General features: G+C 34.7%; 1 protein-coding gene and 1 long non-coding RNA gene across 2 annotated transcripts in view; both read left to right on the top strand.

Moving 5' to 3' along the window:
- The window catches only part of LOC113182091 (uncharacterized), a 511,795-nt gene that overhangs the window by 176,168 nt on the left and 310,497 nt on the right, over positions 1–25,130 (top strand). The window lies entirely within an intron of this gene.
- Positions 1–25,130, top strand: part of Lrrc49 (leucine rich repeat containing 49) — a 156,218-nt gene that overhangs the window by 31,035 nt on the left and 100,053 nt on the right. Inside the window, exon 9 of the mRNA XM_026387798.2 lies at positions 19,813–19,874. Within this exon, the coding sequence (XP_026243583.1) occupies positions 19,813–19,874 (62 nt within the window). The remainder of the gene's footprint in view (positions 1–19,812; positions 19,875–25,130) is intronic.

Consider the following 25,130-nt stretch of genomic DNA (forward strand, 5'->3'; position numbering starts at 1 on the left):
ATTCTGCTAATCTGTGTCTTCTAATTAGGGAGCTGAGACAATTTACTTTCAGTGTTAGTATGACTATGTGTAGTTTTTTGCTGTTTTAATTTTTTGCTATATTTAAATATATATTTATATTTAATATTTAATTCTTGTCTTGATGTTCATTTAGTAGATTATTCTTCTATTGATCTACCTCTATTTGGGAGCTTTGGGTTTTGTTTTTGGGTTCCTCTGTGTGCAGCTTATTTTTGAGTATTCTTTGTAGTGTTGACTTGGTGGTCATAGATTCTTTTAGCTTATCCTTGTCATGGAAAGTATTTTACTTCCCTTTCGAATTTGAAAGAGAGCTTTGCTAGGTATAGCAATCTAGGTTGGCAGTTGTTTTCTTTAAGAGTTTAGAATATCTCATTCCAGGCCCTCTTTGATTTTAGGGTCTGAATTGAAAAGCCAGAAGTAGACTTATTGGTTTGTTTCTAAATGTGACCTGATTTTTCTCTGATAGCTTTAATATTCTTTTTTTATTTTCTATGTTAGGCATTTTGATTATTATGTATCTTGAGCAGCTTCTTGTTGATTTGATCTATTTTTGGTTCTGTATGCTTCCTGTATGTGGTTGTCTGTCATTTCTGATATGAGGAAAGTTTTCTGTTACTATATCATTGAAAATGTTCTTAATGACTTTAACTTGTTTTCTTTTATTCCAGTGATCCTAAGGTTTGGTTCCTTGATGTTGCCTCACAGTTATCTTATATTCTGATCATGTTTTATTACTTTCCCCTTTATTGCATTCTGTATACTCAAGTTTTTGTAGCTTCAAGGGCTAATGTTCTGTCTTCAAGGGCTGAAGTTATATTTTCTATGCAATCTAATCTGTTAGAAATGCTTTCAAGTGAATTTTTAATTTGATTAATTGTGTCTTTTATTTCTAGGAGTTCTGATTATTATTTTTTTCTATATTTCTATTTCCTTATTGAAATGGTCTTTCATCTCCTGTATTTGCTCTCTTGATTCATTCATTAGGTCTTCTTTGTTCATTGAATATTTTAATGATAATTTTTTAAATAATCTGTCTCTGAAATTTCATCTCCTTCCATATCTATGGGATCCTTTGTTAAGGAATTGTGAATTTTGGAGGGATACTTGTGTGCCTGTTCCCTCATGTTTTCATAAGTCTTGGATTTGTGCAGCAATTGAGATGGTTTTCCTTTTCTCTCTTATACACACGTCCTTGTGTGTAGTTTTTTCTTTTGTTCTCGGATTTCCTCTTTGTTTTTGATGTATGAGTACAAGTCAAGGGGTGGAACCTGAGTTCCTCCTTGGGTGTGGTTGTTAGTTTGGGGTATTTGTCTCTCCAGTTCTATGAGTTGAAGTAATGTTAAGGCTCAGATGGGGCTTGATCATGTGTGGGGTGAGATTCACTGTTGTTTGGCAGACTTTGTTCATTAAGGTCAGTCTCCTGCTGGGTGTGAAGGCCGAGGCATGAGGATTGCAAGTTCAAAATCAGCCTCAGCAACTTAGTGAGGCCCTGTCTTAAGATTAAAATGGGGATGTGGTTCAGTGGTTAAACGCCCCCTGAATTCAAGTCCTGATACAAAAAAAGAAAGTCAGTTTCTCTTACATAGGTTCCTCCAAGCCAAAAAAAAAAATTTTTTTTTTTTTTTAAGTGCTCTGCCTATTCTCCATCTCCCCTCAGTGGCCACTGCCATGGCTGCCGGCTAAGCTGGTATATCTGTAATATTTTATTTCTTTGATTTCTGAGTTTGTGTCTATAGTTTTTCTTACAGTCTAGTACTAAGTTTCAGTGAGTTCCTTTTGTTACCCACCTCACTGAGGAGAGCAGTCTTTTCACTTTGTAAGTCTTGTGCTGGGGACCTGCTGGGAAGTGCATCCTTCCTCTAATCTGCCATCTTCTTCCCTGCTCTATTATGTCTTCAAAGCTAGTAAGGTTCCCAGCCTTCTCTTCCCTTTCCTTCCCTTTACCCTTTCTCCTTTGCCTTACCCTTTGTCCTTCCCCTTCTTTTTGCCATTTCTTCTTCCCTCTCTGCCTCCTTCCTTCCCTCCCTGTCTCCCTTCTTTCCTACCCTTAAAAAAAATAACTTTGTTTTTATGTTTTTCTATATATAGCCTAGAAATAGACTATCAATTTTCATGAAAAACTCTACTATTCTGTTTGAATTTCTTTGAATTTGATGACATGAATCAGTTTAGGATACTGAGCCTTCAAACTTCTTTATTGATTTTTATACTTTTCTCCATAGTTAGCTTATATGCTTCCTGTTAGATTTCTTTCCAGATAGCTTATGCTTTTTGGTATTATTGTAAATTTTTTGGTAAGAAATAGATCTCTTACTATTGCTAGTGTAAGGAACCACAGTTGATTTTGGCTCATTGATCTTATGTCAACAACCTTGCTGTGAACACTTAGTTCTAATAGTACACCAGCAGATTATCTTTGATTTTCTGTCTAAACTATTGTAACTTTTTGCAAATAATAATGAGTTTCCCCTTAATCATTATACATTTTTGCTATGTATTTGAATGTTTCCCTCCCAAATTAATTATGTTGAAACCTAGTCACCAATGTGATCATATTAAGAGGTAGTACCTTAAGAGGTGATTAGGTAATCAGCTATATTGCTATATACTTCAGTATATATTTCCTAAAAATAAGGACTTCTCTTATATTACGCAGACTTGTGCCTGTAAAAGTGGTTTGAGAGAGCTTGTTCACCTCTTCACTCATATGAGGACACATAGAAGATGCCTTCTATGAGGGATGGGCCCTCACAGTACACTGAATGTAATGGCACCTTTATCTTGGATTTTACAGTCTACAGAACTGTTGAGCACTGAATTTCTGTTGCTTATAAATTATGCAGTCTAAGATATTTTGTTATAGCAGCTTGAAAGAATTAAGACAGTTTTATTGTTTCTACTTGTTTGAGCTAGGAAAACCTCTAATACAAAGTGGAACAGAGAAGTAAAAATGGATGTTCTTCCCTATTCCTGATTTTAAAGGAAACACATCACTACCTATGTTCACTAGATGCTAGAAATTATCTTCTATTTTAGGTTTCCTTGGAGTTTACATTTTTTTTATACATTAAGATTAATCATATAGATTTTTCTTATTTAATCTACTAACTTTGTAAATTATTTTTCAAGATTTTTAAGTCATTCTATCATTGTTGGTCATATATTATGGAACATATTTCACATACACACATTTTTTTTCCTGGAAGCTTTTTGCTCATATTCTATTTATAATAGCTATATCTATGATAATAAATAAAATTGGTCTATAATTTCTTTTCCTTTTATTGTCCTGGTATTGATGCTTCTGCCCTCATAGATTAAATTGATACTTGCTTCCTGTTTGTATATTATCTGATTTACCATTTTGGTTTTCTATTTGATATAAGTCTCAATTTAAATGAAATAAGGATGATTTATTCCTTGGATGTTTGGTAAAACTTATCTGTAATAGACTGGGTATTGACTCAATGATTATAATAATGGTCTATTTTGATGCTCTTTTAGTTTTCTTTTGTCCAAGTTTACACTTTTTTTCTATCTATAGTTGTGTCCCCTGTCAGTTCTGATAATGTTTATTTGCATTTTTCTTAATTAATAGTGTTTATTTTACTAGTAGTTTCCAAGAACCAACCTATAGTAGTTGAACTTTTTAATAACCTTGTAAAATATGATTTTTTTTGATTTTTATTCTCCCTTCTGTTCTCTACTTTCTTGTAATGGATAATTGACATTTTAGTTATCAGTTTTCAATTTACTAACATAAGCATTTAAGACTCTACTTTTTCCTCTGAGAACCACTTTACTTTCTGCTCACAGGTCTTGAATTTTTATTGCATTCAGTTCTAAATATTTTCTAACATCCATTATGATATCTTCTTCATCTATGTGTTTTTTGAAAGTGTATTTGAAAATTTTGAAAGGTATGGATTTTTTATTCTTTTTATAGCTATTATTTTCTGATTTAATTGTATCATGGCCAGTGAATGTGGATTATATGTAATTAGTTCTTTGAAGTGTACTGAGGTTTGCTTATTGCCTATAATATGTGATCAGTATTTATAGTAAGTGCTTACTCTTAATATATTTGTCTAGTATCAATATATTTTTCTTACTGTCAGTATATTTGAAGCTATATTCTAGGTGCTTACAGGTTTGAAATTGATATGTCTTCCTGATAAATTCCTTTTATTATTATGTAATAATGTTAACATTACTAACTTCTCACTGAGCAAGAACTTTATGAGAATGGGCTCTGTGCCTTGCACTGTGTCCAGGCACTTGGGATATATACTTATTGCTTTAGTATTTATTTAATTTAATGTTAGCACCAGCATTCCTTTGTTTTTTTTCCTGGTATATCTTTTATTTTTTAATAATGTTTTTAAAGATTTTAATTTGACATAATTTCAGAAAATATTACAATGTTATAAAGTACCCTTAACCCAGATTCTGTTAACATTTTGCTATATTTGCTTTTATTGTCTTTTTCTCTTTATGTCAGTTTATGTATATTTTCTCTCTTCAACCATTTAAAAGTAAGTTCCAGACAGGATGCCCCTATATTGCTATATACTTCAGTATATATTTCCTACAAATAAGGACTTCTTTTATATAACGCAGTTCCATTATCAAAATAAGGAAATTAACATTGTTATGCTATTTATCTAATCTGTAGGTCCCGTTCAGATTTTTCCATTTGTCCTGCTAGTGCCTTTTATAAAAGCAGAAGAATAATGCAGAATTCTGCATAACACTCAGTTAAACATGTCCTCTTATTCATGTGAAAGAGTAGCTGAGTCTTTGTATTTCATGATATTGACATTTATGAAGAGTACTAGCTTGAGACATTTTAGAAGTAGACAATTTGTAGACAATTTGAGCTTGTCTAATGATGTTTCCTCATGATTAGATTTAGCTCATATCCTCTTGGCAGGAATATCACAAAAGAGATGCCAGTTTATTCTTAGTGTATCCCACGAAATATTCTTTTAAAAGAAAATTTTTAGTTATAGTTGGACATGATACTTTTATTTATTTATTTATTTATTTATTTATTTATATTTGTATGTGGTGCTGAGGATTAAACCCAGTACCTTGCATATCCTAGACAAGCATTCTACCACTGAGCCATAACCCAAGCCCTGACATGAAATATTCTTTAAATTTCAACCTTTTTATTATACAGGTTGCACACCTCTTTTTTTAAAAAACAGATGATCTAAGCAGGAAGTGTAGGCTCCCTATTTACCTCTCTTATTGTTTCTCTTGCGGAGAAAAAACTTTTTAGTTAAATTAAGTCCCATTTGTTGATTCTTGTTATTAACTCTTGTGCTATGGGTGTCCTATTAAGGAACTTGGAGCCCGACCCCACAATACGTAGGTCGGAGCCAACTTTTTCTTCTATCAGTCGCAGAGTCTCTGATTTGATATCAAGCTCCTTGATCCATTTTGAATTAACTTTTGTGCATGGCAAGGGGAGGGGATTTTGTTGCATATGGATTTCCAGTTTTCCCAATACCATTTGTTGAAGATGCTATCCTTCCTCCATTGCATGCTTTTAGCCCCTTTATCAAATATAAGATAGTTGTAACTTTGTGGATTAGTCTCTGTGTCCTCTCTTCTGTACCATTGGTCCACCCGCCTGTTTTGGTACCAGTACCATGCTGTTTTTGTTACTATTGCTCTGTAATATAGTTTGAAATTTGGTATCGATATACCACCTGATTTACACTTCCTGCTTAGAATTGCTTTTGCTATTCTGGGTCTTTTATTTTTCCATATGAATTTCATGATTGCTTTATCTATTTCTACAAGAAATGCCATTGGGATTTTGATTGGCATTGCATTAAACCTATAGAGAACTTTTGATAATATCGCAATTTTGATGATGTTAGTTCTGCCTATCCATGAACAGGGTATATTTTTCCATCTTCTAAGATCTTCTTCTACTTCTCTCTTTAGGGTTCTGTAGTTTTCATTGTATAAATCTTTCACCTCTTTTGTTAGGTTGATTCCCAAGTATTTTATTTTATTTTTTTTTGAGGATATTGTGAATGGAGTGTTTTTCCTCATTTCCATATCAGAAGTTTTGTTGCTGATATACAGAAATGCCTTTGATTTATGCGTGTTGATTTTATATCCTGCCACTTTGCTGAATTCATTTATTAGTTCTAGTAGTTTTTTTGTAGACCCTTTTGGGTCTTCTAGGTATAGAATCATGTCGCCTGCAAATAGTGATAATTTAAGTTCTTCTTTTCCTATTTTTATGCCTTTAATTTCTTTCGTCTGCCTAATTGCTCTGGCCAGTGTTTCGAGAACTATATTGAATAGAAGTGGTGATAGAGGGCATCCCTGTCTTGTTCCATATTTTAGAGGGAATGCCTTCAATTTTTCTCCATTCAGAATGATGCTAGCCTGAGGCGTAGCATAGATAGCTTTTACAATGTTGAGGTAAGTTCCTGTTATCCCTAGTTTTTCTAATGTTTTGAACATAAAGGGATGCTGTACTTGTCAAATGCTTTTTCTGCGTCTATCGAAATGATCATATGGTTCTTATCTTTAAGTCTATTGATGTGGTGAATAACTTTTATTGATTTCCGTATATTGAACCATCCTTGCATCCCAGGGATGAATCCCACTTGATCATGGTGCACAATTTTTTTGATGTGCCTTTGTATCCAATTCACCAGAATTTTATTGAGGATTTTTGCATCTAGGTTCATCAGAGATATTGGTCTGTAGTTTTCTTTCATTGAGGTGTCTTTGTCTGGTTTCGGAATCAGGGTGATGTTGGCCTCATAGAATGAATTTGGCAGAGCTCCCTTTTTTTCTATTTCCTGAAATAACTTGAAAAGTATTCATATTAATTCTTCTTTAAAGGTTTTGTAAAACTCTGCTGTATACCTATTCGGTCCTGGGCTTTTCTTGGTTGGTAGTCTTTTGATTGCTTCTTCTATTTCATCCATTCATATTGGCCTGTTTAAATTGTATGTATCCTCCTGACTCAGTCTGGGCAAATCATATGACTTAAGAAATTTATCGATGTCTTCACTATCTTCTATTTTATTGGAATATAGGTTTTCAAAATAATTTCTAATTGTCTTCTGTATTTCTGTAGCATCTGTTGTGATATTGCCTTTTTCATCCCGTATGTTAGTAATCTGAGTTCTCTCTCTTCTTCTCTTCGTTAGCATGGCTAAGGGTCTGTCGATCTATTTATTTTTTCTAAGAACCAACTTTTAGTTTTGTTAATTTTTTCAATAGTTTCTTTTGTTTCAATTTCGTTGATTTCTGCTCTGATTTTAATTATTTCTTGCCTTCTGCTACATTTTCTGTTGTTTTGCTCTTCCTTTTCTAGGGCTTTGAGATGAAGTGTGAGCTCATTTATTTGTTGGTTTTTCCGTTTTTTGAGGAATGACCTCCAGGTGATGAATTTCCCTCTTGAAACTGCTTTCATTGTGTCCCATAGATTCCGATATGTTGTGTCTGTATTTTCATTTATCTCTAAGAATTTTTTGATTTCCTCCTTTATGTCTTCTGTAACCCATTGTTCATTCAGTAACATATTGTTCATTTTCCATGTGATGTAGGATTTTTTCCTTCCTTCTTTTATGATTGATTTCCAGTTTCATTCCATTATGATCAGATAAAATGCATGGTATTATCTCCACCCCTTTATATTTACTGAGGGTTGCCCTATGGCATAATATATGGTCTATTTTTGAGAAGGATCCATGTGCTGCTGAGAAAAAAGTATATCCACTTGATGATGGTTGATATATTCTATATATGTCAGTTAATTAAGTCTAGGTTATTGATTGTGATATTGAGTTCTATAGTTTCTTTATTCAACTTTTGTTTGGAGGATCTGTCCAATGGTGAGAGAGGTGTGTTGAAGTCACCCATAATTATTGTGTTGTGGTCTATTTGATTCTTGAACTTGAGGAGAATTTGTTTTATGAATGTTGCAGCACCATTATTTTGTGCATAAATATTGATAATTGTTATGTCTTGTTGGTGAATGGTTCCTTTTAACAGTATATAATATCCTTCCTTATCCCTTTTGATTAACTTAGTCTTGAAGTCGATTTTATTCAATATGAGGATGGCCAGTCCTGCTTGCTTACGAGGACCATGTGCATGGTATATTTTTTCCCAACCTTTCACCTTCAGCCTTTGTATGTCTTTTCCAATCAGATGTGTCTCCTGGAGGCAGCATATTGTTGGATTTGTTTTTTTAATCCATGTTACCAGCCTATGTCCCTTTATTGGAGAGTTTAAGCCATTAACGTTTAGAGTTACTATTGATATATGGTTTCTATTTCCAGCCATGTTTGATTATTTATCTTTTTTTTTTTAAATTTAGTTTGTTTCTCCATGATTAGCTTTCCCCCTGCCCTCTGTCTTTACCGAGGCACTTCCCACTGATGGTTTTGGTTATTGTTTTTCATTTCTTCCTCATGTAGTGTTTTGCTCAAGACGCTTTGCAATGCTGGTTTTCTGGCGTCAAATTTTTTTAGCTTTTGTTTATCATGAAAAATTTTTATTTCGTTGTTGTACCTGAAGCTTAATGTTGCTGGATACAGAATTCTTGGTTGGCATCCATTGTCTTTCAGTGTTTGAAATATGTTGTTTCAGCATCTGTGATGAAAAATCCCTTGTTAACCTTATTGGTTTACCCCTGAATGTAATCTGCCTCCTTTCTCTTGTAGCTTTTAATATTTTCTCTTTGTTCTGTATATTAGATATCTTCATAACAATGTGTCTTGGCGTTGGTCTACTGTGATTTTGTGTGTTTGGTGTCCTGTATGCATCTACAATTTGTATATCCATTTCCTTTTTTATTTCTGGAAAGTTTTCTGTAATTATTTCATTCAGCAGGTTACTCATTCCCTTGGTTTGAATCTCTATACCTTCCTCTATCCCGATGACTCTTAAGTATGTTTTTTTTATGTTATCCCATATCTCTTGGATGTTTTTCTTGTGATTTTTTACCAGCCTTTCTGAGTTGGCTAGACTCTTTTCAAGATGATGTAGTTTGTCTTCATTATCTGACGTTCTGGCTTCTACTTGCTCCACTCTGTTAGTGATTCTCTCAATTGAGTTTTTAATTTGGTTTATAGATTCCTTCATTTCTAGAATTATTGTTTGATTTTTTTATAATCTCTATCTCCTGATAAAGATGCTTAACTTCTTCTTTTATCTGTTTATGTAATTTATTTTCAATGTGTTCTTTCACTGTTTGAATTTGCTGTCTCGTATCCTCTTTAAGGTTCCATTCCATCTGTCTAAGGTATTCCTTAAGTTCTTTATATGACCATTTTTCTGATGACTCTAGGTCCTCCTGAATATTTAGGCTGTCCTGCATTGTTTGTACTCCTTTTCTTCCTTGCTTTTTCATGCTGCTCAGTTACTTCTTGTTCTGTTTGACTGCTGAGTCACTGTTTACTTCTATATATTTATTTGATGCTTCGGAGGAAAGGTAGTAGAAGGGAAGGGAAGAAGTCACTAAAGAGAATGAGAGTAAGCAGGTAGAATTCAAGGAAGGGGGAATAAGAAAATCGAAAAGAAATGAAACGACAAAAGAAAAAAAATAGAAAATAAAAATTAAGAAAAAAAAATTAATAATAATAACAATAATAAAAAAATGAAAATTAAAAATAAAAAATAAAATAAAATAAAAAAATTTTAAAAATTTTAAAAAAAGTTTTAAAAACTACAACCAAAAAAAAAATGAAAATGAAAAAAGAAAAGAAAAGAAAACAAAACAAAACCCCCAAATTTAAAAAAAAAATTAATAAATGCAGTGTTAGAGTTTGATTAACTTCTCTTCCAGTAAGTGGAGCTGTGCCCACTGGGCCACGCTTCTCCTCTCAATAGGCGGGAACCAATCACTGTGCAGCAGCTCTTCCTCCCAGACTGAGCTGGTCTCCAATCCTGAGTGTGTAGGGCCTTCTCTTGTGTCTAGTCACTTCCCCACTTTTCCTCAAGCCAGGCCCTGCTCACCGGCGACGCTCACCACAATACTGGCTACACGCCAGGTCTGCTGCTCCTGGGAGCCCTGTTTTCATGAACACCTGGGCACACTCTCACTATTTGCCATTCCCTCAGACCCTAAGTCTGTAAAGCTTGGGGCTGAGAACCCCCAGCGAATTTGCTTGCCCTCCGGTAGCCACGCCCCCGGTAGCTGGTGCAAGAGACCTCAGTTGTCAGCACTGGTGGGAGTGGTAGCCGCGATAGCTGGAAGTTCCGCGCCGCGAGTCCCGCTCCACTCCTGATTCCCTTGGTCTAGCTATTGTGCTCACGGGAGAGCTGGGAGGGGCCCTTATGGGAAAGCTGGGAGGGGCCCTTAAGGTTTCCCAGCTGTGTGGAGAGGAATGGCTAGTGGATTACACACCTGTCATCACTGGTTTCAATGAAGTTATCTCTTTCGCAGCATTCTGGTGACGTCAGTTCTCTGCCATGGTGGTATCCCATGCAAATGGTGACAGTTCATTCCCTTTGCCAGGTGACCAATGCAATGAGCGGGTCTTGACTGTCTCTCCCAAGCCTCGTTTCAATCCTGTGGCCACTGCCTATGAAGGCTCAGTTGGCATTTACCTCCGTAAGTTCAGAAGGGCCCACCAGTTGTTTCAGTGGGATCGTTAGTGCTGAGTCACAGCAGTTAGGCTTCGAGAAGCAGGCGAACGGGAGCTTGAATGCAGCTGATCTGGGCTTGGTGTGTGTTCTGAGAGGCCCAGACTGTTTGCCCCAGATCCACATCAGCTCAGCATTGCCTAGTGATCCTGAGCAAACAGCATTTAGACAGTTTACGACTCCCTATCCCCGCCATCTTTGATATGTTTTATCAGTGTTCTCTAAGAATGTTTTAATCTTATCTTTGATGTCTTCTTCAATCCATTGTTCATCTTATAGCATCTTATTTAGTCTCCAGGTGTTGGGATAGGTTCTATTTTTTTATTTTATTATTATTTTTTTATTTTATTGATTTCTAATTTCAGTCCATTATGATCTGATAGAATGCAGGGTACTATCCATCTATCTATCTATCTATCATCTACCTATCTATCTATCATCTACCTATCTATCATAATTGCTAAGAGTTGCTTTGTGGCATAATATATGTTCTATTTTAGAGAAGGATCCATGTGATGATAAGAAGAAAGTGTATTCACTTTTTGATGGATATAATATTCTTTATATGTCTGTTACGTCTAAGTTATTGATTATATTATTGAATTCTATAGTTTCTTTGATTAGTTTTTTTTTAAAGATCTAACCAATGGTGAAAGAGGTGTGTTAATGTCACCCAGTATTATTGTGTTGTGGTCTATTTGACTCTTGAAATTGAGAAGAATTTGTTTGATGAACGTAGATGATCCATTGTTTGAGGTATATATATATATTTATAATTGTTATGTCTTATTGGGTGGTTCCTTAAGCAGTACGAAATGATCTTCTTTATCCCTTTTGACTAACTTTGGCTTGAAGTCTACTTTATTTGATATGAGGATTGAAACCCTTGCTTGTTTATGCAGTCCACGTGAGTGGTATGTTTTTTCCTAATATTTTACCTTCAGTTTGTGGCTGTCTTTTCCTACAAGATGAGTTTCTTGTAGGCAGAATATTTTTGGGTGTTTTGGGTGTTTTTTTTTTTTTTTTTTCATCTCGTATGCCAGTCTATGACTTTTGGTTGATGAGTTTAGGCCATTAACATTCAAGCTTATTATTGAGACATGATTTGTATTCCCAGTCATTTTTGTTTATTTTTGGTTTTTAACTTGATTTCGTTTCTCCTTTGATTGGCTTTTCCTTTAGTGTAATACCTGCCTTTGCTGTTTTTCATTGTTGTTTTTCATTTCCTTCTCATGGAATATTTTGCCAAGAATGTTCTGTAGTGTAGACTATTTAGTTGTAAGTTCTTTTAACTTTAGTTTACCATGGAAGGTTTTTATTTAGTCATCAAATCTGAAGCTTAATTTTGCTGGATTTAAAATTCTTGGTTGCCATCCATTTTCTTTCAGAGCTTGGTATATGTATTCAAAGATCTTCTAGCTTTTATGGTTGGGGTTGAGAAATCTGAAGATATTTTAATGGGTTTCCCCCTATATGTAATCTGATATGTTTCTCTTGTGGCTTTTAAGATTCTCTCCTTATTCTATATGCTAGGCATTTTCATTATAATGTGCCTTGGTGTAGATCTGTTGTAATTTTGTACATTTGGTCTTCTGTAATCCTCTTGTATTTGATTTTCCAATTCATTCTTCAGGTTTGGAAAATATTCTGATATTATTTTCATTGAATAGATTGTTCATTCCTTTGGTTTGTAGCTTTATGCCTTCTTCTATCCCAACAATTCTTAAATTTGGTCTTTTCATGTTATCCTATAATTCTTGGATGTTCTGCTCTTGGTTTCTTATCATCTTCACTGTGTGGTCAACTTTATTTTCAAGATTATATATTTTGTCTTCATTGTCTGAGGTTCTGTCTTCTAAGTGATCTAATATGTTGGTGATGCTTTCTATTCAGTTTTTAATTTGGTTTATTTCCTTCATTTCAAGGATTTCTGTTTTTTTTCATAATCTCTGTCTCCATATTGAAGTAATCTTTTGCTTCATGTATTTGCTTATGTAGCTCTTTATCAAAATGATCTTTTGCTGCCCGTGTTTTGTTCTTATATCATCCTTTAATTCACAGAACATTTTAATTATGTACATCCTGAACTCCTTCTCTGACATTTCTTCTTCTATACTGACCATGGATTCTAATAATGTAGTATTTTGGTTTGTTTGGGGCACTTTCTTCCCTTGTTTTTTCATGTTGTTCGTGTATCTTTCCTTCTAGCAGTGTGGATCCAAAGTGTTAATTTTTTTTAAACAATATCTTTATTTATTTTCATGTGGTGCTGAGGAATGGAACCCAGTGCCTCACACATGTGAGGCAGGCCCTCCACCCCTACCCCCCAAGGTGTTACAGTTTTTGCCCTATAGACTTATAGTGTCTCTGCAGGGTTCAAATACCTCTCCTTTAAGGAGGAGATCAATATTAATAGTTCCCAGTACAAACAATATATGGCCTTAAACTAAATAGCTCCTATTAAATGTTTGTGGTTTTGTCATAATGGTGAGTTCATTTATTATCTACAATATAAACAGTAGGTTTGCAAAAGGGTCTACAGTTTCTAATGGTGGAAAAAGAGAGAATGGGGTGGTGGTGAAGGGTGAGATATTAAGGAGGCAGGAAATGAGGATATAGAGTTATTAGATGTTAGGAAGCATGAAAGAGGAATCAAAAGATGTTGGCTAGTAGCAGGAGAAAAGAGAGAAAGGGATTTGGGGGAGACAAGTAAGTGGGAAGACAATAGAGAGTGTATAAAAAACAAACAAAATTAAGAAAAAAAATGTAAAAATAAAAAAGAATATACAATACAACTGCAATTATATTATTCAGACGTCCTAGTCCTCTGTAGCCTAATGCATGAAAAGTACTTGTTTTTACAAATGTTGGGAATAAGAGGGCAGGAGAAGAGAGAGAGAGAAAAGAAAAAAATCTCCAAGGAAAATTAAAGGATTGTTTCTGTTGGAGTTCAGTATCTTTCCTGTTTTCCTTCTCATCCAGTAGGTGGCTTGTCTGTTGTTTGCTAGTGTCTCCACCCTCAGGATGGTGAAGATTATTAGGGTGGGAGGGTTGGTCTTGGATGCGGAACTCCTAGAGGTGGGGTATAGCACTTGCTAGTCCCCGATAGAAGACTGTACCCCAAGGATCTCCTTTGGGGCTCACTCATGTGTTGTAGGTGCCTGGCCATATCTCCTTATATCGTCTGTAGACCTTGCAATTCCTTGTCTCTATTTAAATAGTCTCTAAATTGTATCTCACTCACCCCACTTCCTTTCTACTTCCCAGTCAGGAACCTTTCTCTCTGGAAGTCTTGTGGGCTGCATTCTGAGGTCTGTGCTCTGAGGTCTGCACACCTGTTGCAGAGAGCTGTTTTGTATCAGGCAGATCAGGGCCAGGCTTTGTGAGCTACAAACCATCCACGTAGCTGCAAGCACTGTGCTGGCTTAGTGGCTGTGAGGGAGAGGGGGAAGTCGGGAGACTATAGGTATCTTAATGTTGCTTTTAGATCCCAGCCGGTGACCCAAGCTGGTAGTTGCCCCAACTAAAGATGGTGATGGTTGTAGTGAGCATAACCCAATATGGCGACAAAGGTGACCCAAGATGGAGGTGGAAGCTTTCAGAGATGAGGCATCGGGACAGGCCCAGCAGTGTGTTCAGAGATGCAGCTCAGTGGCATGCAGTGCCATGGCAGGTAGCTGTCTCCTGACCCTGTCCAGCGTCCCCAGGTGGAGACTACCATGTGGTAGTGGTTTCAGTGTTCCAAGATGGAGGTGATGGTGGGGGGAGCACCATGTTGGTAGATGTAAGTCCACATAGGAGTGGTGGCCAGGGGTCCTGTGTGGGCAAGCAGTTGGGAGTCCTGTGCAGATGCTGAGGCTGGGGGACTTGGTGGGAGCAGCTGTCAGGGGTCCTCTAATAACTCACAAAGAAACATTGTTATCCTCCTGCTTGAATCCCAGGTCACGGAACAACAAGGAATGCGGCCTCCCTTTAGCCTGCCATCTTGGATCCCCTATCCTTTGTTTCTTAATCTCTCTTTTATAAATTTTCCACCATTCTAATTTCTGTATGTTGCATTTTTGCAATCTCATTAATTTTTTGTTTCTACCCTCAAATTCATTTTCTCCTTAGCTTGTTTAATCTGCATTTTCAGCCTTTACAGTATATTGAGTGTTTAATAATGACCAATTTTTTTGTTTCTAAAAGTTTTGCATTGATTTTTTTTGTAAGTGCCCTGATTTATTTAGTTCTGGTGCCTTATTTTTTCTCATGTTTTGGTTTCTTTCATGTATTTAATAATTTTAAATATAGATATCCCATAGTCCTTACTGGATAATTATATTCTTTTAATTTTTTGGCAGTTCTGCATTTGATGCCTAAAATTTCTGCTGAATATTGCTCATGGTAATTTTTTTTTTATAGGTCAGTAGTTTGGGGTAGTCAGAAGACTGCAAAACCTGAGTTTGTGTCTTTCCAAACAGTTTTGCTAGAAGTCTTAGAGACATAAATGCTTGGGTTCCATCATTTTGTAAGGGATTTTTCTTAGATCATTCCCATAATATAAATTCAAACTACAAATTCAAGTGGAGAAGGCTTATTATTATTAAATTGAGGCTTTTAAAAAAATCTCTTTTCTCATAACTGTTCAAATTAGCTGTCCTGGATTATAAAGACTGAAAATCTTCCTATTCAGTGTATCAGTGCCTGCTTACTAGTCTTCTTTTTAGTTCCCCTTTAATTTTTCTTCAGGGATTACAACCATGTATAGAAGAAAATCAGATTAGAAGAATAGGATACAGCTGGGTTGACTGATATGCACTTCCATGTAATAGTACAAAAAGCAGAGAAGTACAAAACACAGAGAAGCCCATTAATGCCTTTGGGTAACAGGGGCAGACAGTGGATTTTTTTCATTGGCATTTAAAAGTATGAATAGAATAGTTGAAAAGATGGCTTACAGTTTTTATTCTTCATCTCATATGTGCTTGTGTTGCAAAGTAATGACTAGAGCAAGCAGTTATCTTGGAATTAATTTAATAAATCTTTTTATGAAAAGAAATACTTTTTTCTGTTTTCAGGTTAAGAATCTGTTTATGGGGCTGGGAGTGTGGCTCAAGTGGTATCGTGCTTGCCTGGCATGCATGCAGCCTGGGTTCGATCCTCAGCACCACATTCAAACAAAGATGTTGTGTCCGCCGAAAACTAAAAAAAAAAACAAATATTAAAATTCTTTCTCTCTCTCTTTAAAAAAAAAAAGAATCTGTTTATGGTTCTTAAAATTAAAATAATTACCTCTATGTATTTTTACTCTTGTCTTTTTTTTGTATAAAAAATTAGAGTACTTATGATTTTCTTTTTTCTTTTTTTACTTATGATTTTCTGATAGCCATTTTTATCCTGTTTGGTGTATGCCCATGTCTTTTCACCTTGCTTCTTCCTTATTCCTCTGCAGGAGCTATTCTAAAAATAGCTCTAGTAATAGATGTTCCACACATGGTCAAATTGCTGAGTCATTTAGTTCATTTACAAAGTTTAGGAATATGGAAAACAGTGTCTAAGCAGACTAGACAAACGTGTTCCTCAGATGGCAATCATTATTCTCCTGAAAATTAAAGAATTAAAATCTTCGCAACAACCTTATAGCAAATAATTTTTATTTAAGTCTATTTTTAAAAGGATTATGTTTTGAAAATAAATAAAATGGCTCTAAGTCTTACTTCAAAAAATATTTTCAATGTGATTTTTCAGTATCCTTTTGCTAAATGCAAAAAAATCGACAATTTTAATAGGATTAATAATAGGAGCTATAAATATTCCCCTATAAATGCTACCTTATATGTAAACATTTTATTTCATCTTCTTTTTTTCTCATCTTAGGGATGTTAACAGTTTAACTGTTTTATAGTAGTTTCTCTGCCTGTGAAATATTTACCTCCACAAGAGAAATATTGCAGGCTGGGATTGTGGCACAGTGGCAAAGTGCTTGCCTAGCATGTGTGAAGCACTGGATTTGATCCTTAGCACCACATAAAAGTAAACAAAATAAAGGCATTCTGTCTGTCTACAACTACAAAAAGAAGGAGAAGGAGAAGTGATGTTGGGAGTGTTTAATGCTTGATGGTGAAATAAATATGTTGACAAAAAGATGTAGCTTCCTTACATAATCCTTAATCCCCATTTCTCCTTTCTCTATCTTCCTAAAATAATTATGTTACATTCTGGTGATAAGCAGATTGAAGAATGATAGTTTCACCACCAGAATAACATTGATAAGGCCAAGCTTCAAGCAGAATCCTTGGTGTAATCTAGTCATATCTTTGAGGACAAAGGCAGGACATTTATTTTGAGATTTCTTAAGATTCTAATTTAGGGTGGGTCTTTCAATGTAAGAGCCTAATTAAAATTGATAAATTTATAATATAGATTAGGATTGGAGAATACAGCAAGGTGAAGTTTTAAAGTGAGAGTTCATGGTATTAAACTTTCATTTTCCCTGGGATTAATAATATCTCATGTTCCTCATTAATGGAGGATTCTGTTTAGCTATCATTGATTAATATCCATGCTTCCAACAGTATAATAAAATCCCCCTCTGTATAGACAAAGATATTAGGTAATCTAAATTTTCCCATTCGAGATTCTCCCTCTGGAGCCCTATGTCCTCTACCTCTGATGTGGACTGGGGCTCTCAGGCCGGCCATACACACATCATTCTCAGATTTTTCTTTGCCTGTCCAGGATGGTGAAGCCTACTGACTGAACTTTACATTTTTTTTCCCTTCTATGATTTACTCTCTCATATTAGAGGACCCATCTTTAGTAGTTTCTAGCAAGTCTTTTTTTTTCTAGAAAGAATTTATACATAGATAATTGATGCAATATATATGGCATTCTTTTTATCTATTATAGTACTAGAATTTCATTAACAAATGATTGTTTCAGAATTGCTAGAAAAAATAAAGCTCTTTTCTTACAGAAGTGAAATTTTTAACAAGAAAAATAATTATGGGCAATTAGTTTGCTTTTTAAACTTCTGGAAAGGCAAACTATATGTGATTATAGGGACATATAGTTGAATTCTAATTTTTAGTTTTCAGTTTGTTATGAATATTTATATAGCTATCAGGTAATGACAGTTATTGATTTTGAAGATTTGATAAGGACTTCTGCTAATATTTTGTTTTGTAAATGAAGATAAATTCAAAGCATTATAATTTTATCAAATAAACTTTTAAAAAAACCTTTTCTCACAAATCATATATATAATTTGGATTAAAATTCAATTGCAAAAATTATGTCTATAGTCTCTGAAGGAAGTATATCAGAGATCAAAGAAACAAATATAATTTTTAAAAAAGATTACTTGATTCAAAGGATATCTAGGCTACAGTTTCTCAGTTTCTCCCAGTTAGGTATCAGCAACGGTGCTTATACTCAGGAATAGATTTCAGAAAGAATTTGGGAAAAGAGGTTCCCAAGAGTACAGGGAGGGCGTATAGTTTGGCTTACACATTTCTAGAGACCAGTTAAAAAGGAAGCTGCCATTTTCTGTGGGAAAGAGGGCTGTGGATAAAAATGAGTCCTACCACTATTCATTCCTCCATTTGGGGAATGTCAGAGAGAGGTTGCTGGAAGTAATGATTTAAGAAGTTTGCCAACATGTAAAAATTATCCACTGGGGGAAATTCTGTGATCATTAAGAAATAACGTGCCACAATTCTATCACTTTCATATTTTCTTTGTATAACAAGTTTTTAAAAATAAACAAATGCAGCATTTGGGGTAAAGGTAATTAAGCTCATATAATTTCAGTGCACTTACCAAATCTCTTATTAAGGTCTTGGAAATGATAGGGAGGAAGAAAGATAATCACTTCTGGAAACTATAAAACAAGTTTTCCACCCCCCCCCTAGTATTCGAGATTGAACCCAGGGCCTTGCCCATGATAGGCAAGCACTTTATTACTGACCTACATCCCCAGTCCTTTTTGTTTTATTTTGAGATAGAGTCCTGCTAAATTTCCAATGCTAGTCTCAAATTTATGATCCTCATGCCTTAGCCTCCTGAGTGGCTGGGATGATAGGAGTATACGTACCGCTACTGAAAAGTTTAAATAGCTCATATAACTAGGAATCATTTTAAATGATGCTATCCTTAAAAATGAAAAGTATTTTATATGATAAGTAGCACTATAGTGTTCTAAAGATCAGAGCTCTGGAATTGAGGTTAACTGGAATCTTGTCTTATCTCAGCCTCTAGGACAGTAGAGGGTTTCACCTTCCCATTCAGCCTTTTCCTGCTCCTACAAACAACCTCAACTGTTCACTTTTTCTCATATTTATGAGGTTGTAGATTAGGTAATTACTAAGCTTTCTCTTTACAATTCTGTTACTGTATCCATTTCATTTCAGAAGGTTTGTGTCTTTTTGCTTAATGAAATTAGGTAGTTTTGCTTGTATTCATTTTGTATTTATTTTTTAAAATTATTTGGGCCCAAGCATTTCAGTATTTGCTGAGGGAAACTATTTAAATGGCAGTGATGTGCTTTTAACAAATTTTTGATCATACCACAAGAGCCTTTGATGTGTGCTTAGATTGGAAATTGCCCTTATAGTGCCCTTCAATAACACTATGACCTGCTTTCAGTTTTATGGAGGGAATTGTCAGTGTATTGTATTGTTTCATTTATAACCGAGTGGTGTATTTCCAAAGGTTTAAAGATAATGAGGTGAATAGCTCTGAAATTCTTACTATTGTTTGAAAGGCTAATTGTACAAATATAAAATATAAAGCTTTGAATGATTTCCTTTAAAAGTGACTTTTAACAAATGTCTGATCGTTCTGTGTTTGTGCTACAGTAAATGCTGAAGTAGCATTTTGGCATCTTTCCCAAAAGCATGCTTAAAGAGGCTAGCTGCAGCATCTCTCTCTCTCTCTGTTCTCTTCAGTGCTTTTTACCTTGCGAGTGGTGCAGCTTGTTCTGCGGATGTACTGAAACCCTCCCATTTAATCTGCAGTGGAGAAGAATGGAGCTCAATGTCCAGTAGAAATCAATGGTGTAGCAAGGTTGCAAGAAATAGAAATGACTATATATTTCAACAGCTGGGCAAGAAGGCATTTATAATAGGTTTTTTTCTTTCAATTGATATATTTTTGCTTTCTCTTTCCTTCTAGAGAGATGTGGATACTTTGCCCTGCCTCCAACGTCTGTTTCTCAGCTTCAATAATATATCTAGGTAAGTGAAAACTCCCAACTTGTCATTTATTAATAACTTGATTGTGTGGGTTTGAACACTTTAATTTGAAATTGTAAATGCCTTGGAGAATTGTATTGACAAGGAAGATTTTAAATTTGAAAATGATAGGACAATCTAATGACAAAGTTCTTTGCAGAAAAATGAAGCTCATTTGTATATTATTGCCTCTATTGCTACAATGATGAAATTGATATAGCATATGCTTTTTATTTAATTATATCTTAGAGTTAGTTATTCTTGAGTAAAACATTTGTATATGGAAATTTCAATATATACTTTATTGTCCTTTGTTTGACATTCACTGCATTAGTCAGTTGAATTAGAATTTCTTTCATAAATTATAATCTATAATTTCTATAGCTACTAAGCAATTTTGATAAAGCAGGCTATATTTGTCACTGAGCTGCATATTAATTAGGCCATACCTGCCTTCCAACTTAGTATCTCTACTTAGAATTTATTCTGTTAAGAGATAGTATATATATATGCATAAATTTTGTGTTTCAGATTTTAAAGTATCATCATTCTTTATATTGTGGTGATATCTTATTCAGGGTCAATGTAGCAAATTTCAAAACTCAAACTGAGGCATAAAGATTTTCCAATGCAGAAAGACCACTACTTCTTCCCTAATTCTTTCCATCTTTTTCTTCCCTGTAACTACTTTGTTTGAACTAGGCTAATATGACTGTCCCCAGTTCTTTAGTTTCACTTTAAGGCTGTTCTTTAAACCTGCTCTTATAAGAGGGAAAATTAGAATATACAAAAGTTTAGAGTACATCTCTTTCTGATTCTTTGCATCTGGTTATTAAAAATTAATGTAGTTTCGTTTTTGTTTTTCTGTTCACCTTTTTCCTCATCCGTCATCCGTGTGTTAAAACAAACCATTTCCCTGCACTTTATCTCTGAAAGACAGGTATTATCTCAAGTTGGTGATCTTTGTAGAGGTATTATTTCCAAAAAATACCCTTAATCTTTTTTTTCCTCTTCTATGGTAAAAGTTTTCTGATAGACTTCTCATATTGTTTTCAGCCTCTATTGAATGCAGTATTCTATCTGCCTTTTGATTTTCTTGCCAAGATAGGGTTTCTTTTCAATAAAAAGAATGACAGAAACACTCAATTTTCATTTATGGAATTTCTACCTGAAGCACTGACAACTCTTTAGAGAAGAGAAAATATTTTTAAGGTACTTCAAACCATTAAATTTCTTCAACTGTGATGTGGGAGAAATAATCACTCACCTTACTTTTTGCCTTGTATATAGGAAGCCATTTAAACAGAGATATAAATTTGAGTTTGTAGGTTCATGATGCTCCCAAGTCTCTAGGAGAGAACTTCTACACTTATAAACTTCTAGCTCTGTAGGGAGTTGGTTTTAACTGTGTGTGTGTGTGTGTGTGTGTGTGTGTGTGTGTGTGTAACTTTTTTTCTCAAAATCCGGAGGGGAGTTTTATCTACCCAGCAGTAGAAGCCCAGAACCATAAATAAATATTTTTTTCTTTTGTCAGGCATGATGGTACACACCTATAATCCCAGGTGCTTTGGAGATTGAGGATTGCAGGAAGGTCACAATTCTGAGGATAGCCTAGGCAACACAGCAAGACACTATCTATAAAAAATAAAAATATTAATGGGTTAAATATTTGTAAGTTTTAAAATAAAGCATGATTTCTTAAGAAATTGAGACATAAATGAGTCAACACTTTCAAGGCTCTCTTTCTCTTACTAATTACTTTATCTATGTTTTGGCATAGTCTCATACCTTCTTCTAGTGTTTCTAGCTGATCTGCTTTTGACACAAAGTATGTTTCTTTTCTGTTCCTACTGACACATGTGGTCCAGGAGATGGTATAGTGAATAAATTAGGCCTGAAGGGGGAAAATCAGAGAGCACAAGCCTTGATAATATTTCTATAACTTCACTAAAGACACAAATATTTCAGATAGCTGAGTGAGCAGATAACCTGGAGTGACAATTGTAATATATTTTCAGGGACCCATTGCCTTATTAGGTTCTGGCATAATAGAGTTGCTAGGTTTTATAGTTCAGTTGCCCAGAAATAACATAAGTCAAGAAGAGTAGAAATAGCAGTGTAAAGCCCAAACTTAACACATTTTAAGATTTTTCTCTAGAGAATCCTCAGATAGCATCCAACAAATGAAAACATCCAAATGTGTAACCATTTGGGGGGACAAAAATAAATTGACTGAATTATTCTAGAACTTCTTAGGTTTTCACTAATTTGTTGGATTTTCAGTGGTCCATTCACATCGACTATTAGGTACCCTGTGAAAATACAGAAAATCATGAAATATAATGACACCCAATAGAGTTTATAGTGCTCCAACATAGGATGAATAGGTACCTATACTGAATGGAGAGTTCATTTTGAGCATGGTAGACAGACCTCTTTTGTATGCTTGCCTACAGATATTATAACAATGTGCTTAGTTCTATCAGTAGGCATGCAAGATATATTTAGAGACTGAATGACATGCCCATGTCTATCTGTGTATCTCAACAAAACCAGTGCTTCTGATTAAATATCCTCAGAACACTCATAATCTAATGAGGAAGACAGAGACATAAATAAAGAATTATAATACAGTTAATATATACATTTGTATGTTTATACATGATATATATTTACATATATACAGTTAATGAAGTGTTAAACTTAGTTGTAGTGACATATTATTTTAAAAATGAACAAAAAGAAAAGTTTGTTCTTTATTTCTATAATGTTTTGACTGGCAATTCATATTTATAAATGAGGGACTAATAGATAGATTTGTTTTTCAACTTGAGTTCTAAAATCTTTGAGAATGCAAATGATTCTGAATGCAGAATCTCTGCCTGCAGAGGATGTAGGGAGAAAGGTGGGAGGAGGATGTCTACTCAGTAGTGAGACTTCTCTTTAGAATATGTGTACCCCAGAGACTTGTCTTCTGGGAGTTGATTCCTTTATTCATCTTGGCCAACAGAACTTACCTACCACACTGTCATTTTCTCTTATTATTTTCAACCTGAAGACAGTTTGGTTGTCAGCCACTCTGAGGAAAGGTAGCAAATTGTTACCTTCAATAATTATCTGGACAGTGGACCCACATCTGCTCCTAATGCTTGCTAGCTCTGATCAAGGGAATGTTCTGAGGCTCTGCCAGTGACCCTTAATTATAATGTAATAATGTCCATTACAGGCTCTTTAGCAATTTGGGGTTTTACTGATTCCATCTGCTTTTATATTCTCCAGAAATTATTTAGTATAGTTTACCAACAGAACTCATCTTGATTTTCCAGTACTGCTATGGACATTTTCATACTTTTGTGTTCGATCATTTCAAAGAGAGTAAAGGGTGGAGAGAGATAAGAACATGCACTCAGGAAGCCAGTGCTCATCACTGAGTGATTTCCCCAAATAGGCTATGCACAAAAATATTCTTGGAGGCTTTGAAAACATATAATTGGGCTGGGGTTGTGGCTCAGAGGTAGAGTGCTTGCCTACCATGCATGAGGTACTGGGTTTGATCCTCAGCACCACAAAAAAAAAAAAATGAAGATATTGTGTCTATCTATAACTAAAAAATAAATATTTAAAAAATAAAAGAAAACATATAGTTCCTGTTTTGCTGCTGGATCATTTGCTCTGATAGACTTATAGTGGGACCACTCTAATTTTAGAGGATTTTAAGTGTTTGATTTGGGAACTACTGAGTTACATTGCCTCAAAATGAGACTATTTATTAGCTTCAAGATTACTATTTTGTGAAAAAGTTCATCAAGCCCTTTATAAGAAAAAGATTTTGAAGCAAAAACTTTTCAGGGCTAACTGTTCTCTTCAGATATTTTATGATCTGTAGCCAAAACTGAGGTGTTTCATTAATTTTTTTCATGAGACAGTTTGCTATTTCTTATATAGTTGAGTGCTAATTTATTCTATTTTTTCTTTTTCTTTTTTCTCCAGTGTGGAAAACTTTTACAACTTTGGTGGGGTTTTTTTTAAACAAAAGGAAGAATGAGCTCATAATTATAGTGCATTGATTGTCCAGAAGGGAATGGTTGCTTTTGTTTCTAGAACTCAGGGAATTCAGTGTCAGTGAAAAAGAGTAAAGAACTAATCAAGGTCAAATATAAATTTAGGACTCTTTGATCTCATCTATTATTATTATTATTATTATTATTATTATTATTATTCCACATCCCCAGTCCTATTTTGTATTTTATTTAGAGACAGGGTCTCACTGAGTTGTTTCGTGCCTCACTTTTGCTGAGGCTGGCTTTAAACTTATTATCCTCCTGCCTCTGCCTCCCAAGCCACTGGGATTACACATATGTGCCACTGCACTTATTATTATTTTTAATTGAATTAAAATACACATAACATGAAATTTACCACATTAACTGTTTTTAAAGTTTGTAGTTCAGTAATGTAGTTCAGTATATTCACATTGTTCTGCAACTCTTTTTTTTCTTGCAAAACTGAAACTGTATACCTATTAAACATATGTCTCCATTGCCCCCTTCTTATAGCCCTTTTGGAGACTGCCATTCTTTCTGTCTCTATGAATTTGAGTACTTTGGATACCTCACATGAGTGGAATCCTACGGTATTTGTCTTTTTGTGTCTGACATATTTCATTTAGCGTTTTTTCTGCAGTGTAAATCTGTGCTGTAGGATGTGTCAGGATTTCCTTCCTGTTTAAAGCTGAGTCCTCTTATATTATTCTTGAGGTAATATGGAAGAGGGAGGTTACAGAAAGAGCCAGCCCTGCCTTTCCCTCCTCACTGCCTTCTCATACTGCCCTAGACTCCTTTTCTACTGAACTTCTTTAAACATATCAAATGCCTCCTTGCTAGTCTTTGTCATTGTACCTACCTAGGCCATTGGCAAATAACTTTTTTCCCCTGCCCTTTCACTGTCTAAATAGTTCCTGATCATACTTTAGGTCTCAGATTAAATGGTATCAAATGTTCTTAAACCTTAATATACATAATCATCATCTGCTAAAACGAAGGTGGACTCTACCTTCAATGGATTCTAATTCAGTAATTTTAGGTCTGGTTCAGGAATTTGTATCTTTAGCTAGTAATACAGTGACTTAAAAATAATCTATTCTCCGTGTTTTCCAAGCTTTAGGTCAAAACACAAACAGGGATCCTAAATTCAACTTAGTAGTCCTGTTACCAGATGGCTAAGTCCTTTTGCTCAACTTAGATAGAAAAAATGAAAAAC

This window comes from Urocitellus parryii, chromosome 6 (genome assembly GCF_045843805.1).
Source record: "Urocitellus parryii isolate mUroPar1 chromosome 6, mUroPar1.hap1, whole genome shotgun sequence".
In the NCBI taxonomy this organism is placed as follows: domain Eukaryota; kingdom Metazoa; phylum Chordata; class Mammalia; order Rodentia; family Sciuridae; genus Urocitellus; species Urocitellus parryii.